The following is a 14,406-nucleotide window of genomic DNA, read 5'->3' as shown; positions in this document are numbered from 1 at the left end:
GGAGGAGCGCTGCGGGAGCCCCCGGCCTTGCTCCGGGAGCTGCTGCGGGGTTAACCCTTTGCGGCGGGGCTGCGGCTCGGGCTCCGCAGTCGGTGCGGAAACCTGAGCTGCGCCGCAGCGGGGCCCCAGTGCGGGGGGGGGGGGGGGGGGGGGGGGCGGTGTTTAATAATAATAATAATAATAATAATAATGTGATTTGTACTGTGTGGCCGTTTGCTCATCAGTGCCGCGTGGGTGCTGGTGTCCCATCGCGGCGGGGAAGGCGCTGCGGCCCCGGCTGCTCCCCGCGGAAGGGCGGCGGGGGCAGGTGGGCGCTGGTCCCCAGCACCGCGCCGCGGTGCTGCTCGGCTGCCTGCAGGCACTGCTGGGGGAGGCTGGCGTGCCTCGGGTTGGGTGGCACGGCACATGGGTGGGCTTGGGGAGCCTGGCCCCTCTCCCAGGCTGGTCCTGCCGACAGGCTGCTGGGAGCGGTGGGAAGTGCCAGGCAGCCCCGTTCTGGGGACGGAGGAGCCAGAGGGGAAGGATTTCTCCGTTTCCATCTCAGTGGACCTGTGAATTTCCCTCTATAAATAGTTGCTGTGGAGACTAGAGCCATAGCAGGCTGACAGACCTGCTGCCAGGGAAGGCAGGGAGAGGCCAGCAGTAAAATGAACCCACCGCAGCTGTTCTAGGTCTCCTGCTCCCCCGAAGCCGAGGTTGTTCCCAGAAGCGGTGCTGTGATCCGATACCCTGCCCCGCTCCTCACCACGTCCATCCAGCAATGCAGAAGAGTTTGGTCTGCTCAAGGACACCCCTCCTGGGCAGCGCAGACTGAAAGGAGAGCAGGACCAGCTGGGATCTGGCTTTAGGGAGCTCCGGAATGAGCCAGATGCCGGAGCGGAGTGCCCTGCCTGTGAGCTGCTGCACGGTAAGTCTGCGCAGGGCCCCCGGGGCTTGGAGACCCTGATGGGCTGCTTTACACTGTATGGTGCAGTTTACAGGGATGCCGCACTCAGCGAGGGCTTGGCAGGTCTGTGTTTGTGCAGAAGATGAAGGTGTGTTGCTCTGGTGAGCTCTGTGACTCCAGAGGACCAGGCGCTGGTGGCGTGACTGGTGGCAGGCAGCTCCTTGTGCCATTCCGTGCAGGGCAGGTGGAGTTGTCCAGGCTGGAGGCGAAGTTCTGCTCCCTGCCTGTGGCTCCCGCAGACCAGGCAGGACCAGTATGTTTTTGGGCTGAAGTTCTCTGACCTGGCCCATGCCTGCAGCAAGCCAGTAGGTCTGTACAATGTAGCTTTGAATGACAAAAGCAAATTAACAGTTGCTTTTAATGTAAAGACATGAAGCGATGAAGGACTTTAAAGCACTGATTGTCCTTTATCACAAAACTTAGAAAAGTATGTTTCGCTCACCTGTAGCAAGTTGCATAGCAACGCTCCTCATCCTTTGCCAGTGCGTCCATCTAGCTAGGGTGGATGGAGGTAACCTTGCATGCCACTGGGTGGACTTGCCTCGCCTCGGCAGCAGAAGGGACATCAGGGCCCGGTGAGCTGCCCAAAAGCTCCGTCAGCCCTTGTGCTGGGGTGCATTTTACACTGAGTCTGTCTTTGGGAGTTACTTTCCCACCAAAAGTCTCCTATTACCGTAACAATCCAACTAGGGAAGGTGCCATTGAACTGCCATCTGCACACACTCTTGAGCTTTCCTTTGGCAGGCAAATGGTGGGCGACATAATAAAATCTTCCAGGCTGCTGCCGGACTCGCGGATCAGCCCCTGCTGTCCTGACAGTGTGAGTGAAGAGGGCGCGGTAGATTCTGGTGGTGCAGGAACTGGTGAGGTTACTGGTACGCTCAGTCTGCGCACAAATAAGGAAAATGTTGATATCACCTGTGTTTCACAGCTGAGATGTTAGTAAAAGAGTGGCTGTACAGACATGCAGCTTCCTGGAGGTTTATGCCTAAAAGAGACTGGTTCTGAAGGGTTAGAGGTGTAAAAATGCCATGGCTAGAGATGTAAAAACATGGAAGCGGAGGGTGAACAGAGCAGTGTTGGCTCTGGCAGTTTGGGTTGTCCCTGCCAGGGTTAGTCTCAAGCCCAGTCTGACCCTTAGCTGGAACCGTGCCGGGAGCTTGCCGAGTGCCCCAAGGCAGGCTGCATCCCTGGCTGCTGCGCGGGGAGAGGAGCATCAGCAGGTGGAAACTTCAGGCTTTTTGAGGAAGTTGTGCCTCTGCCTCAGCACCTGGAAGACACTGGTGTCCCAGAACAACTCCCTGTCATGTGGCTCCCACCGCTCCCACCACCTCCATCCCACAGGAACTATTTCTGAAAATCCTCCAGTACAGACGAGCTCTTAGCTTTAGTGACCTGATTTGAAGGATTTGAAGGTCAGTATTTCTACCCGTGCTAATGGTCTGCTGGGATTATTATCACCTGTCTCAAGCTCTGGCAATGTGTGTTAGCCTGAAGCTTCAGCCGTACAGCAAGTGGCATTGCCAAGTTACGGCAGGCTGGACTGGGAATACCCCAGCTATGGCAGTTTACACCTATATTTCCATTAGCAACACAGGTTCTGGGCTGCAATTTCAGGTGACTGGTGCTGAAGCCAATTCTACACGGGTGCTGCGAGGTGGGGGGACAGCAGTTGCATCAGTCTATCTGCAGTGTCTCAGTGTTTGTGCCTTGGGCTGTCATAGTAACAAACCCCAGGAACAGCCTCCCCCTCCGTCACAGCCTCTTGCTAGGGTATCACAGGACAGTCAGGGACAAACCTGTGCCCCGGCCCTGGAGCTGGGCTGCAGGCAGATCTGCAGTGTTGCAGTGTCTAAATGCAGGTCCTGCTTCATGCCCATCTGGAGCGTGATGCTCCTTCTGCCAGCAAAAGCCCAGAGATGTGCCCTCCTCAGCTGGGACGGGGATGGGGAGTGGGTGCTTTCCTCGTAGGAGAGGATCCCACAGTCCCTGCTAAGCCCCTGCAAATCCACACTGGGCACAGGGAAACCTGAGACACCCACCTGGCCCTGGCTGCACACCGCCAGGATCCCTGCCTGGCCCCAGCCTGCCAGCTTTCCTCTTCTGCACTCTTAAAATAATCCCTGCCCCTGTGAAGTGCCAGAAACATTTGTAACAGCCCGCTCCAGGGGCTGATGAAGAGGATGGGAAGGAGGGGGGTGAAGGGACAGCGGGGGTAGGAAAGGGCATCAGTGTGCACAGCATGCAGCAGAAGTAAGGCTGCCCTGCAGCTCTCCGACTCTCTTTAAAGGAATAAAGTGCTGAAGATCACACTGCCCGTGCCCGACCCGGTTCTCTGCTGCTTTGTCCCCCCGTGCCAGGACCTGCTGCTCTGTTGGGCCATGGAGGAGCAGGTGCAGGAGGAGATGCCAGCAGCCCACTGCACAGGTCAGTCCTCGGGCATGTGGCTCCAGAGCCAAGATCGTGCCACACTCTTCCCAAGCCAGAGGAGGCCACCAGGACCTGTCTGGCCGTTCCTCCAGGAGGATGGCTGTCCTCAGCTGCTCCTTCAGCCTAGGAGCATTTAGAGATGACAGTAATGTCTGTTGGTGATGGTCCCCGCAGGAGGCCACCACCCCATGCGTGAAGGAGACGTGTTCAACATGCAATACCAGGCTCTGCGCAAGCTGGGCTGCGGCGCCTTTGCCACCGTCTGGCTGTGCCAGGACGTGAGGTGAGGGGCTAAGTGCTTTTCAGAGAGGTGGGAAGGGCTGGCTGGTCTCCTGGGCACAACCAGCTGCTCTCGCAGAAGCAGCAGAGCACAGCTGCATGCCTTAAGCATATCGGAGTCCCTCAAGCACAGGGCAAACCTGGCAGCAAGATAGTGGGGTGCAATGAGCAGAGCTGGTCCTCAGAAACCAAAGAACATAAATAAGGTGGCATCAGCCCTCGCTCTGCTTTTGTTCTCATTCAGACCCTGCAGTATGTGTGCTCTGCCTTTTTCTCTCCAGTCTCTTGCTGGTCCCTGGGGCAGCTGTGCTGCCAGATGCCGGCAGCATCACCAGGAGGGACGCCCACGGGCAAGGCTGCTTGCAGGAGGGCAGCACCTCCCTGGGAAGCCCAGGGCTGGGTGGCAAGGAGAAGGGGAGATGCTGCTGGTCAGGGCCACTCTGGCCTGCATTGGTTGGCAGTTGTGATTCATTTCCCAGGAGGAAGAAGCAAGTAGCTGTGAAGGTCCTGAAAAGCAGGGAAGGCTTTGCTGAGGCTGCCAAAGACGAGGTCGCTCTCCTCCGCTGTGTATGTATATTCTGGGGCACTTTTGCTCTGTGGGGATGGCCACTGAGTTCACATCTGAGTACCAGCCTCATCATCCCTTCTCCCTCCAGGTCTCAGTCTGAGGAGCTAGGTGGGGAACAGAAAAAAACCCCAAAAGTTAGGGAATTCATAGAAACTACCCTGGCTCAGCACTGGCTTCTGAAATGGGCACCTTCTCCTTCCTTCTGTCATACTGAGACATGCTGGCTGTGTCCTACTTGCCCTGTCAGCAATTTCTTTCAGCTGAGACTGAAATCCAGTAAATAGGGGGAACTTGCAGAAAGATGAGGCAGATAATCAACAGAAAAAGTGTTAATGTTCTTAAGCAGGAGATGGGAGTGTGTCTGCTGCATTTGTGTCATTCACAGCTCAGAGGACACTGGTCTATCACAATGCTGATACTGAAGGAAAAGGAAATATCTGGGGGGAAAAAAAAGCAGGATGTAGTGAAAATATAATAAACGTCTGAAGTCAGAAAGCTTCCTCCAGCCTTTGCTAATGGATGTGGTAATTAGGTGCCTGCATCTGGGTCTCAGCTAGCTGCCTTTGAAGATGGCTTGACCTGCTAGTTCTAGAAAGGTCATGGTTACAATTCTTGAAGTTTGCCTAAATGCAAAGTTACATCAGCTTTAGATGAGCAAAAGCATTTCATTTTGCATTTCAAATTACTCTGAGGCCTTTCTCCAACAGGTCTGAGAAAGACTTAGTTCACACCTGTAAATCTGTAGGCCATATCCAAAGGGACATGAGCCAGACCCAGTCAAGCAAGAGGAAGGACCAAGGGGCACTAATTTAATGCAATCAGAGGGCTGCTTTCCTACACATCAGCACAATCCCGCACACAGACCGAGCCTGACCATTGATTTATTACCAATTCTCTCTGAAAGACGCGCCTTCCCATTCAGCAGAATACAGCTGGTCCGCAGGGCTGTTCCCACCAGCACAGGGTGGTCGGTGCCCGCAGAGCTGGCAGGAGAGACGATCTGGTCTGCTGCGCTTCCGTGGCTGCTCACCTCCATTGTGCCAGCACAAACCTCCTGTCACTGGTGCAGGCAGATCTGGCATCTCCACAATGTGCCAAACCCAAATCCCAACAGTTATGGCTGTGAAGAGAAAAAAAACAAACCCTATGAACTGCTGTACCAGGATCACTGCTCTGTGAGAGCAAACTCCTGAAACCTTGCCACGCCAGTGTACCGTGCAGGTGCAGGAGCTGGGGGTACCGCAGCACCTGTGCTTGGGCAGACCGGGGGTTCAGCCAGCAGCAGATACCCAGCTGGGGGTAAGGACAAGCTAAGCGCAGGGTGCTGCTCCCATTGAATGCTCCCCTGGCCTACGGCAGTTTCCAGCTGGAGATTTCTTGGGCCAAGGGCGATGTCTGTGTGGGCAGTAATTAGTGGATTTACCTTCAAGAGACCTGCCCTGCTTTCTTGTGAGCCCATGCGGGCTTCATCACCTGCAGTCCCCTGTGACAAGGACTGCCACCACCTGCCCACTGTGCTGCATGAAGAGCCACCTCCTCTGTTTTGTTTTCGAACTTCCCAAGCACTAGGTTTGATGCCACCTGGTTCTTCTATGAAAGTTCTGCAGTCAGCCCATCCACCACCACTCTGTGTCTTACAGATCTCTGTGGTACTTGCCTGTAGCCAACCCTTCCTCAGCCCAAGGGAGCCTGCTCCGCTGGGTTCCTCCAGGCATGGAAGCGGCTCTACTCCAGTAGGACAGGCAGCCTTGGAGTGACCAAAGACAAAGTCTCTGCCACTCTGCAGCCCCTTGCCAGAAATTGCTGAAAGGAATGTATGTTTTTTTTAAAAAAAAGGTCCCAGCCTGCTACTCTCAGCTGGGGAGGGACAAGGCCATTCCCACCCTAAGGAGGAGCAGAGGCTGCAGAAGGGCAAAGGAAACGGACAGCCATTGCTGGTGGGAGCAGGGAGCTGTGTGCTTAGGGGAATGCCCTGCCAGCACAACCAGGAGCACTTTCTGGGCCTCCATGGGATAGAATAAGCAGCAAGAAGTGTGCTAGACACTGTTAGCAGGATGGGTTTGAGTTACTCAGACACTGTGAGGGTGATGGTCCCACCTGGTCAAGAGCTAGACAACATGCAGAAACATTCCTTGGTAATAGACTTTGCTTGTGTTGTTTGGAGCCTGGTTTCCCTGATGCTGTTTTCATGGGATTTGTCAGGAGGTGCCAACTCCTGGAAGAAAAAGTCTGTAGAACAAGGTAAAATGGGTGCAAGATGTCCTTGTGCATATCCATGTCTCTAATTGCAGCTCTTGGAATCCTCCCTCAGGTGAGCAGTATGAAGAAGAAGGACCAGGCAGGAGAGAACATCGTCTCTTTATTAGATGACTTCAGAATGATCGGAGAGAATGGATTCCATATCCTTCTGCTGAGAGTGCTGCAGCTCTGGGTCAGCAAAGCCTGGGCTGGCCTCCAAGAGCTGCAGGATGATGCAAAGCTGAGCGCTCTGCTCCCATGGAGAGGACGAGCAGGGCCAGGGCACGTGGAGGTGGCTGGAGGAGAGAGGTTGGATAAGGAGATATTTGGCTGATCTAGTGAAGGGCAAAAGGCTGGTGGTAGCATCTTCTCTCTGTTAGTGAATCCCTGACTCTTTCCCACATGCTTGCTTGGTGTTTGAGGCGCTGGGTCCCTCCCTGCGATGTCTGATGGGCAACTACACAGCCCAGGGACTGCCTCTGCCTTTTGTGAAAAAATCTTTACAGCAGGTGAGAACTTAGCTGGAACTGGGTGAGGGCACCGAGGGACTCTTGGCATAGTCTTCATCTTGGGGTCATCTGCCATGATCCCCCTGACTACATCTGCCAAGGAAGGGGTAATACAGCGTGGGTGCCCAGGGCACGCACCTTTTTAAGGAAAACAGTAACTATTTCTTTTGGGTCTAAGGAGATAAAACGTTAATTAAAATGCAGTGTGGGAAGCCATCACCTCCCTGTCAATACCGGGGCACTCGCTGTATATTACTGCCCAAGCTCGCCCTGTCGGGTTTGGGAAGGAGCTGGGGCCACCGCCACGAAGAGCCAGCAGCCTGCAGACCTGCACCGGGGATTCGGGCTGGCACTTGTGTTCCCATCGTCTCAGTAATCACTGAGTTCTCCAGCAGTTGCGCTGCTCACAGGAGTAGCAGGGGGACAAACAGCCTGCCATAGTTGTGCTTCTTGTGGGCAAACCATGTGTATCTCTGCCCTCCTGCTGCCCCAAGAAGTCCTGTCTGGCGGCAATGCCAGACCTCTGGCATTCGCCTTGGCATCCAGCTGCGGGTGGCAGTGGCAGGTCTGGCAGCTATCTGCACGGTACCACCAAAGGCTGCTCAAGGTCTCCCTCAGCACTGAGGGCTTTCCAGGGCTTTCTAAATTGCAGGTTTGGTTGGCTGGTCCTCCACCCATGTTGAGGTTTTCCTGCACAGGGTCAGCTCTTCCCTCATCCCCTGTAAGGATGTAGTGTGCTGATCAACCAAATCGTGAAAACTGAGTTTCTTATGCATTGGCTGGGAATAGCTAAGGAATGAGAAACCTGAGTGAGCCCCCAGAATAGTTAAAATTACATTTTGCCTCTCATACTGAGGTTTATCAGAGGTCTGCACGCTTGCCAAGATGAAGATTTGCTACCTCGATTCCTATGCCCTTCTAGGGACACTAAGAAAGAAAAGCGCTTCTTCCTTCATCCTGTTCTTTGGAATAACCTCTTCCTCCTCTGAAGAATCTCCACTAACAAAACTGCAGTGGCATTAATCTCTGTGCCCCATTTCACACCCAAGCCTTTTGCTTAATCCATTCCTTTATCTGTTGTAATTGTAAAATCTCAGAATCTTTTTTCCCCCTTTGGATCGGCACTGGGGCAGTATTTACTTCTGATTCCTTCCAGTTTAGCTACTTAAATCTTTCCCCACGTTTCACAGTTACCATTTAAGGGTGATATTTCCCTGGGGCTGGTATTCATCCCAGAATAGAATTTGATAATACAGAGAATATTTGCCAGCCCTTTATGACTGACCAGAGTGTTTAAAAAACAGATGTAACTCTCCCAGTAGCCTTTTTGCTGTTACTGATTCCTGATAGTGACTGCTTCTCTCTGGTAGGCGTTGTTTATCTCTCCCCTGTGACAGGGCAGACTCTCCCTGCTCCATTGTAAGCCGTTCTTTCCCTACATGGCTCTCCTGCACTGCCTTTAAGTCCTTTCTACATGCGCTCCCTCCTCCTGTCTGGGTTATGCTACACCTCCTTTCCTTTCCTTGTACGATGGGACGCCCTCCCATGCCATGTCACTCTATAACTGGCCCCCAACTTCCATTCGAATGATAATCAGCAGGAAGGCAGGGTGGTCTAGGACATAAAAGCCATACAAACACAAGTGTTTGTTCAGGAGAAAGTTCAGCTTTGCGATCGCAATGCCTCCTTGTAGCTCTGTCCTCTTTCCATGTCCTCTTGCCTGTCCATGCTGGTACCTGTGGCTTTTCACGCAGTGTGTCACCCTCACCTCCCCCAGCCAGCCACCTCCATGCTGGGCTCCCCAGGCCCCCTCTCGCTCAGCGTGCTGGGCACGTGGGGCTCCAGCGCCTGCTCCTCCTGCAGCGCTGCGTGATGAAATTCTTTGTGCCAGCTCGCACGGGGCCACCCCAACCGGTGTCACCTCCAGCTTAGTACAGGACACTCGTTACACAGAACCTCTTGTGGGTAGTTATCACCCGTGCCCTCTTTCTTTGATACCCGAACATGCACAGCTTGCACACCCGCTGCGCCCCACTGCTCCGACAGCGCTGGCAGCTGCCCAGGCGGGGAGCGGTGGGGACCCTCGCGTTGCCGATGTGACTTGCTGCCTGCTTGCCCAGGTGCTGGCAGGGCTGCACTTCCTGCACAAGTGCTGCCGCATTATCCACGCGGACATCAAACCGGAGAACATCTTGCTGTACGGACATGACAAAAGCCTCCAAAGGCTTCTGCCTGATACACTCGACTGCAGCCAGAGAACAGATTTGAGGCTAAAGGGACCAGGTGAGCACTCCCCGGTTTTTTTAACAAGGGACTTAAGTGTTTATTGCCAGGAGGGAAACACAGGCAGCAGGTACAGATATTTTAGGAAAGGTTTCCATCTCCTGCAATGGCCAGTATAAAACAGGATAGCCAGCTTATGTTGCTGAGAGGCCGCTCTGTTTCTGCTCAATACAAACTTCAGGCTGAGAGGCTACAAGCTGCTCAAGGCACCTACAGAAACGTGCTCTTGCAGGTAGGTTTGTGTGGAGAACAACTACAAGATCATGGGCATATGTTAACAGCTCCACCACGACCTCGGAGCTCATTCTTATGGCTTTAGGTACAGATTAGTTCCTTTGTTTTCAGCCACTGAAAGGTTTACATACAAAATTATTTGATCAGAAAGCTGTACGACACTTCTGCTCTTTATTTCCTGTATTTCTGAGGTTTGTGGGAGACTTGCATGTACTGCTAATCTTCAAGGCCTTTTGAAAAATAATTTATTTGCAGAGAACGGTGTGAATATCAAATAAGACATAGGGCTGGAGAGTTTCTTCAGAGATCAGCTCATCTCTCAGCAATGAGACCCTTTATATTATCCTCGCATGATGTTCTCCCATGAGCATTTCTCCCACGATGGTGCTGTTTTGTCTTTCGAACTCTGGGGCAATCAGGGAATGCTAAATTAATGACTGAGTCTTTTGCTTGGAGCAGAAAAGCACAATATTAGGCACAGACTGACAGCTCACTGTAAAGCGGTAGACCAAAAATTACCCTTCTATGGGGTCATATGAAAATGTAACCTTTATGGTGCTTGCCAAGCAGGCTGTGTCCAAGGTCTGTGACAGCCAGGACTGCTGAAGGCTAAGGAGGCATTACAGATGTTTTGTGTCTGGCTAGCGCTGGTAGAATGTGCTATCCTCCAGGCCCACAGTAATTTAACCTTGGTGCTAGAGGAACCTTGCAGTAGGACAGGAGTACATGGTCACACCACTCCAAGCTACTGTCCTCCCAAACATCCTCTTAGATTTTGACTGGGTACCAGCTCTTCCTTTGTGTTTCCTAAAAAAAAAAGAGGTGGCATTTTATTGGTGATAAAAAGCATTTTAGGACCGTTTAGGCTGAAAAGCTTTAAAGGCAGGCATACGTGCCTTTCCTGTGGTAACTGATGTATTACCTGTTGGTTTGGAAAGACCTGGTTTCTCTCTGTCCTTTCCATCTAGGAGGTGATCTTGGCGATCGATTGGAAGAATCTGATTTAATGAGCATAGAAGTGAAGATTGCAGATCTGGGCAGCGCGTGCTGGACAGTGAGTCTGCCCCGAGTCTCAGTTCCATGACGATGCAGGATGCTGTGTGTTTCTTTCCATCCTGCCCTGCGTGTCTGTCCTTTTACAGCTGAATAGCTATTTCAGTGTGCTGAAGAGGTGCCAGTTTTGGGGGGTGTTATATTCAGCAGTCCCGACTCCGAGCTGGGCACCGTACTCCTGGAGACGCTGCCAACTTTGGACGTTTCTTCAGCTTGCAGATGGTCCCTACAATTAGAAATTCAAAACAGTGTTCAGTGTGAAATGTTGGGAGATAAATTCACCCTTGTGTCAGTGAGGCTGAGAACGTGCCGGCTGTGCCCTGTGCAGTTTAATGCATGTATTTGGCTCTGCCCCGCAGCGTCCTCCTCGCCGTGCAGGAAGCTTGTGAGCACAAGTGTTGTGGTCACTTGTTTATGGACACTAACTGAAGGGAGTTTGTTTCCATTTCAGTACAAGCCTTTTTCCAAGAAGATACAGACTCAGCCATACCGTGCCCTGGAAGTGCTTCTCGGATTAGACTACAGCACTCCTGCGGACATCTGGAGCACAGGCTGCCTGGTAGGACTGGGGACGACGCTGCGCGTGCACAGGGGGTGACGGACAATAACAGGCCAGGGGCAGCACCCACCTATATACAAAACTTCCTTGCTGAAAAGGAAAAAAGGGGCAGTCTGCACTCATTCACTTTGGAGTGAAAGTATGCTGCTGATAAAATTGACTCTTAATTAGTTTAAGCTGTAAGGCAGTTCACACTCCATATATGCTAACTCATAGGCTTGACTGAGTCAGACACATACTGCTTTTCATCCCGATGGAGCTAAAGGTGCTGTTTCATCATCGTACAGATCAAACCAGTGTGAATATTTCCGTATTTTAGGATCAGTTTTGTGTAGCAGCAAGGGAAATTGGTACTATCAGTTAATGGGGAAGAAAAGCTCAAGTTAGTGAGTTAGAAAAAAAGTCAGACCGTGAATTAACAATGCTACTTCTCCCTGTCAAGGCATTTGAAATGGCAACTGGGGAGTGTCTCTTCGATCCTCAACCTGGGAAATATTTTTCCAGAGATGATGGTAGGACTCCCATCAATTTTATTCATTTCACTGACAGAAGCATCACAATCTTTGTATCTAGATGTTTTTTCCCTCCCTCTGTCTAGATCACGTTGCTCGTATTATTGAACTCCTGGGAAGAATTCCTCCTCAAATTGCTTTCTCCTGGAACAAGTCAACAAAATTTTTCAGCAGGCCAGGTAAGAACTGGAGTGAGGAAGTTTACTCTAAAAATCACTGTGGATCTCTGACACACTCCTTAATGCACACTGAACAACCCCCCACCCCCCCCAAATTACATTACACAATACAGGCTACAAGCAGGAACAGAACACAAGTGGAGATTTCATGAACAGCAGTAACACTCCCTACCCTGCCTACCTTTGTAATCCAGGAGCATTCCAGGGATGAATGCAAGATCCTGAAAAATGGTCATAGCAAACACCCAATAGGCAAAACATTTCCATTCATTCTCCTTTGGATTTGGAGAGAATGGAAATACGGACAGGAAACAGCTACATGCCAGGAAGGCCGAAAAGTGCGTAACTGGTGGGATTTCACCCGTTCACTGGCAGAGAACAATGATGATCTGGAATGGGACACTCATATCCTTCCAACGTGGCTGTTATATTTAGCCTTCTGACCCAACTGTAACGTCTCTTCTGTTTTATTCTCCCCAGTTCCTTTCCCTTTGACTCATTAGGCTTGAAACCCTTGTCTTTGACTTCAAGGCATCACACGACTCCAAACTTCTGCAATTTAGTCTATCATCCTCTTTCTCTGCTTTCACGCGCACCAGCCACGCAGCCTCAGCCTCCCCCCAAGTCACTCCGTGCCGAGTGCTAGCCTTACGCTGCAGTTTAACAAGCACCTCCCAGCACATTCCCATCCTCTTCTTGCACTTATTCCCACTACAGAGCTCAAAAGAAATGAGTCAAAACTAGTTCTTGTTCTACATTCATTCTCTGTGCGAACCAAACTGGCCTGACCACATATGCCTAACCTGAATCGCTGCATGCCACCACATACTGCTAGGGATGAGGATAGCTCCTCGGTCAGCTGTGGCACACTCCTGGGCCCCGCAGAGCTGGTAGACACAAAATACATGAGACACTAGTGTGCTACTAGGGATGATAGCTTCTCGGTCAGCGGTGGCATGCTTCTGGGCCCCGCCGAGCTGGCGGGCACAGATACATGTACCACCAGAGTCTGGCGAGCTCTGGCACTGAAGTGGCCGACGCAGTGCGGGCCGCACGTGGGCAGGCAGAGGGAGCAGCAGCCGCACGGCTGCCCTGGGAATGCCTCGTTCGCTCTTGGCGTGTTGTCGCCCAAGAGCAGCGCTCAGGGATGGGGAGGCTCCAAGTGCTAGCTTGGGTAGACGATTCTGAGAGACACCCGCTGGCCCAGCCCGCACGGGGCAGCGCGGGCGAAGCAGACCGAGAGGAGGGTGAAGCGAAGGGAGGGCTCCCTCAGGACGCTTTGGATGACTCTACAAGGCGAGCAGCCGCAGCCTCTCAGGCTCGCGAGTGTAACTAAGGCGCTGTGCTTACGCTGTCTTTGCTTAGGCGCTCTCCTGCGGCTCTCCAGGCTCTCCCCCCGCAGCCTGCACAGCACCCTGGCGGACAGGCACCGCTGGAGGCAACACGAGGTCACCCCCTTCGCCAGCTTCCTCCTGCCCGCGCTGCAGTACGCGCCGCAGCGCCGCGCCACAGCCGCCCAGTGCCTGCAGCACGCCTGGCTCAGCGCGCCCTGACCGGCCCCGCGGCCCCTCGCCCCCCGGGACACCCCCCCCCCCCCCCCGGCCAGAGTGGCGGCGGCCCGGCCCGGCTGCCGCGGCGGGGGGCGGCGGGCGCTGCGCACAAGATGGCGGCGGGGCCGGGCCACCCCTCAGGCGCTGGCGGCTCGTCAGCCTCCGGCTGCGCGGCCTCTCCCCAGCGACCCCGGCAGCGGGCGGTGTCTCCGGCTTTGTCCCGCAGCTGCTCCCGCACCGGGGCTCCATTCGCCTTCCTTAAACGTCCTTTCAGCTCGCGTAGTCCGCCCGCAGCGTTAATTGGAACCAGCAATTAACGTCCTACGGTCTCGACGTCTGCAGGGCTGCTTAAGCCGGAGAAAGGGCCCTTCCGCGCCTGGCCGTCCTTGCGCTCGCTTCCCGGCAGCTGGGGCCCGGCCAGCCCGCCTCCCCCGGGGCGGCCGCGCTCCCCCTGCTCCCAATGAGGACGCGGCACCTGGGCACCGGGCACAGTCCCGCGGCCGGGCAGCCGCACCCGGGGCCACTCCCGACCGGCCCGCCGCCCCTCCTTCCCGCCGCCCCACGCAGCCGGCCCCGCGCTCAGCGCCCCACGCCCTCTGTTTGCGGCTCCGGGGACAGAGAACCAGCCAGCTGCGGGCTCCGGCGCTCTGCCGGCACCTCGCCCCACCGGCCCCGGCCTGCACGGGAGGCGGCGGTCCCGGCACGGCCTGCCGGCACGGCCTGCCCTCCCGCCCGCCTCAGGAGGGCCCGCCAGAGCCCAGCAGCTCGGCGGCGCGGCACCCGCGCTCCGCCAGGCCTCACGGGGAGGCACCGGTGGTGGGTGGGCCCCGGATCCCCCCCGGCGAGACCCCGACCCAGGGCCACCCCCCAACCCCCCCGCAGCGCGGACGTGCCGAGCGGCAGGCCCGCTCCCGCGCCGCTGCGCCTGCGCCCTGCGCCCCCTCCACTCCCTGCCCGCGCATGCGCGGCGCGGCGACGGCTGCCGCCCAGGAATCTGGGGCGCCCGCACCGCCCCTTCTTTCTGCCACGTGTCCCGACGCGGGAGTTACCCCGCGGAGAGCGGCGC

At 54.6% G+C, this 14,406-nt stretch overlaps 1 protein-coding gene across 1 annotated transcript; it reads left to right on the top strand.

Annotated features, from left to right (window-relative positions):
- Positions 1-3,191: 3,191 nt before the first annotated feature.
- Positions 3,192-13,648, top strand: LOC130148825 (SRSF protein kinase 3-like). The gene is made up of 11 exons (XM_056337857.1): positions 3,192-3,373; positions 3,551-3,659; positions 4,135-4,222; positions 6,535-6,622; positions 6,864-6,970; positions 9,091-9,253; positions 10,456-10,541; positions 10,992-11,099; positions 11,542-11,611; positions 11,698-11,790; positions 13,156-13,648. The coding sequence occupies exons 1-11, from the start codon at positions 3,328-3,330 to the stop codon at positions 13,341-13,343; spliced, it is 1,146 nt and encodes a 381-aa protein (XP_056193832.1). The 5' UTR covers positions 3,192-3,327; the 3' UTR covers positions 13,344-13,648.
- Positions 13,649-14,406: the final 758 nt, after the last annotated feature.

Source organism: Falco biarmicus, chromosome 4 (genome assembly GCF_023638135.1).
Source record: "Falco biarmicus isolate bFalBia1 chromosome 4, bFalBia1.pri, whole genome shotgun sequence".
Classification (NCBI taxonomy): domain Eukaryota; kingdom Metazoa; phylum Chordata; class Aves; order Falconiformes; family Falconidae; genus Falco; species Falco biarmicus.
The sequence above is the reverse complement of the archived record's forward strand: the minus strand, read 5'-3'. Positions and strand labels throughout refer to the sequence as shown.

Bases quoted from the DNA above. Each gene is read 5' to 3' on its own strand.
- LOC130148825 (XM_056337857.1), top strand. From the start codon at position 3,328: ATGGAGGAGCAGGTGCAGGAGGAGATGCCAGCAGCCCACTGCACAG. The intron at 10,542-10,991 runs GTGAGTCTGCCC...TTTCCATTTCAG, and splicing joins TGGGCAGCGCGTGCTGGACA to TACAAGCCTTTTTCCAAGAA. The intron at 11,100-11,541 runs GTAGGACTGGGG...CTCCCTGTCAAG, and splicing joins TCTGGAGCACAGGCTGCCTG to GCATTTGAAATGGCAACTGG.